Source organism: Triticum aestivum, chromosome 3D (genome assembly GCF_018294505.1).
Source record: "Triticum aestivum cultivar Chinese Spring chromosome 3D, IWGSC CS RefSeq v2.1, whole genome shotgun sequence".
In the NCBI taxonomy this organism is placed as follows: Eukaryota; Viridiplantae; Streptophyta; class Magnoliopsida; order Poales; family Poaceae; genus Triticum; species Triticum aestivum.
The window spans coordinates 243,765,129-243,768,093 of NC_057802.1; the positions used below are offsets into that span (position 1 = coordinate 243,765,129).

The following is a 2,965-nucleotide window of genomic DNA, read 5'->3' on the forward strand; positions in this document are numbered from 1 at the left end:
AACATAATAACTCCGCTAGACTGGCCTAAAGTCATCATACATATGGTTATTGCGACGACTCCACTAGAGTTGCTCTAACTGGGATGCTAACACATTTTCATTTCTGGACTAGTCGTGGCATCGGAGGGACTACATTGGTAGCCGCCTACTTGCCACAAAAGTTACCACTATATTTGAAGTTGCTACACAAATTTGTGGATATTTATTCCTGGGAAGGAAGTTACAAAAATGTTGTTTAAGTCTAAGTAGTCCCTCCGTCCTAGTAAGACGTTTTTTGACTAGTCTAGTGTCAAAAAAGGAGTAGATTATAAATAATATGTATACAGAAGGAAGATACAAACAGATAACGGACACCACCGCGCCACTGTTTTCCATGGACTAGCAAACAATCGGAGATTTTACAAATACCAACATATATGCAGTACAGAGGCTCGGTCCGTAGGGTTATAAAAATCAGCTCTTTTGATGGACAGCTATTGCATGAATGTCCATCTCCTTAAGCATGACCGATCGCCCACAAGAGCCGCATGGTGCAGTCCTGGATCCACAGATACTCTCATGTTCGCACATGTTTCGAAGCCGATCTCGAACATCCAGCGGCTGTCCACCAGCTTGAACTGTGTCGCCACAGAAACGGCACACAATCAAGCGACATGGGCAGGTTGAGGATTGGTGTTTGACCTGACATTAAAGAACAAAGCAAGTTAGTCGTTTGGCATATGTAGGCTTTGCCGTACGAAATGTGTGAAGAATATCAGCGATACAAGTTGACTGCTGAAAATAGATTGGTGTTGAAAATGTAAGATGGAAATAACAGGGCTGTTTGGTTTGTGACTAACTTTGCCAAAGATTGCCACACCTAAGGTTAGGCAAGTTTGACCAACTTAAGTGAGTGTTTGGTTCTAGCCACACCTTAGGCAAGCCACACTTGGGCCCCACATGGCATACTCACAAAAAGTGTGGCAAGATTCCCTTAGCCTTGCCAACTTGTGGCTCTCATTTTGATGAACTAACCTTAGGCAAGCTTGGCAAAAATGTGTGGCAAAATGTGGCTGCTAGGCCTAGAACCAAACAGCCCATTATCATATACTGCTGAAAATAGATAAATCTTGATAGAACTGCAAGAGCTGAAAAGTTCATCTGTTGTAAGAGCAGAAGATAATAAATAGGATGAGTTAAGGCATACCATTTCTTCCTTTTCTAGAACTACCCCGCAGGGGCAGTTCAGCGGCTCATGGAAGACTTTCATGTGCTTCTCCATTTCTCTCTGCTGGAAAGCTTGTCCACACTTACTGCAATGCACATGATCTGCTGCTACTTCCTTACGAAGAACTACTCCACATCCATCATGCATGCAAATAACATTGTGCCTCACACAGTATGCCTCATGAAGTACTGAGGTCCGGCTAGATATATGTCGTTTGCAGTTCTTACAAACCACTGAGTCACCATTGCCGGCTGATGACACACTACCCTGCTCACCAATCCTATGGCTATCAATAACATCCTTGATAGCTACAGAAAGTTGAAACTTCGCTGTGGCCTTGAAACCGTAAACCCCAACACTGTAAAGGCCACTGACCAAAGTAGCATCCTTTGGTTTGAGTATAAGAACCTTAGATCCCATCTCATGAGATGACCACTCATGACGGTGCTGAGTTGGGAATACTAAAGGATGCCTTGAAACATAAATATCAGTGTCACCGCCACTTGTATCAGACTCTATCTTTACCTCAATATTTGCACAACCAGACGCAACTTTCTCAGCCACACCTTCCTCGACAGAAAATTTGTAGTACCTGAACTTCCCTTCTTCCACAGCTCCAGATTCGACCTTCCCAGTCTCGAGCGGCACAAGCACATGTTGATTTTCTTCATTGTCAAAAACTGAATCTGGTTCCTCAATGTCAACTTCAACATCCGTCTCCAGCACAGAAACACTTGATGCGGGCTTCAACTCAAGAACCTTCAACTTATACTGCAGTTGTCCGTAGTTGACCATGACAACATCATTTTCAGATAGTGTTGCGTGATTGCGCAGTGCCGTTTCAAGGACAGCTCTATGGTTAGGGAGATCTGAAAATCCCATTCCTTCCGGCTTAAGTTTCGCATATGTCCCTTTGGGCAAACTTGCATACCTCACCTCAATCAAAGGAACATCTGGGATGTCACTCTGAAACAAATTGTTCCAGACATGTGATGGGAGTTGTGCAGAGCCTTCCCTTGCAGTGAATTCAAGAACGCCACAGCAGGTTGCCTCCTCGGCGTCTTGATCTGGAGAGGCACCTGGAACTCTGTCCCTAACCTTGGACAGCCTGAAGTACATGGGACCTTTGTCAAGCGCTCCTTGATCGGATAAATCCTTGAAAGAAGATGGTGGCAGCTTAATCTTATCCCCTGGACCGTCATATCACAGTGCTTCAAACATGTGTGAAAAAGAGATACCCTTTCCGAGTTGCATCACCTCTTCCATTTTCTGGTCAGCCTAGATAGAAAGAAGTTCATCATCAGCACCCAGTGAAACATCATCATAAGGTAAGAGTAGTAGACACTTGAGAGAAATTGTAATCTTATCATGAACACCAAGAAGTATAATTGAACAATGCAAAATCAAAATATATCGTCGACAAGGCCCCAAAGGATTAACGAAGCGGTTGGGAGTCGAGATCATGGTTTCTAAAGAGGGAAGGGAAACAGGCACGATTGAACAATCCATGTCTTGTCTGAACGTGGGCAGATATCTGGGTTGACATTCTAGTTGGAACAAAACCGAGGACCAAATCGAGGGTTTCCTTTCTGGGTTTAGGAGTCAGATTCGGGAGGAGCATCCATGTTCATTTGGCGGAGGACAAAATTAAACTTGTAATCGCGATCGACCACCGAAGACGAAGACAGCTGCCATGATTCCGAGCATACGAGATGGATGAGACGAGGGTTAGGTGTGCAGGGTAGGGGAGGGGAGGGG

General features: G+C 44.5%; 1 protein-coding gene across 1 annotated transcript; it reads right to left on the bottom strand.

The window, feature by feature from the left end:
* Nucleotides 1-287: 287 nt before the first annotated feature.
* LOC123078315 (uncharacterized) lies at nt 288-2,867 on the bottom strand. Its single transcript, XM_044500783.1, has 2 exons — nt 1,187-2,867; nt 288-681 (listed from the first exon to the last, which is right to left on the bottom strand). Exons 1-2 carry the CDS (start codon nt 2,324-2,326, stop codon nt 454-456), a joined length of 1,368 nt encoding a protein of 455 aa, XP_044356718.1. The 5' UTR covers nt 2,327-2,867; the 3' UTR covers nt 288-453.
* Nucleotides 2,868-2,965: the final 98 nt, after the last annotated feature.

Excerpts from the sequence above, each read along its gene's own strand:
- LOC123078315 (XM_044500783.1), bottom strand. The coding sequence starts at position 2,326 with ATGTACTTCAGGCTGTCCAAGGTTAGGGACAGAGTTCCAGGTGCCTCT. Across the intron at positions 682-1,186 it reads TTCTAGAAAAGGAAGAAATG|GTCAAACACCAATCCTCAAC; the intron begins GTATGCCTTAAC and ends CTTTAATGTCAG.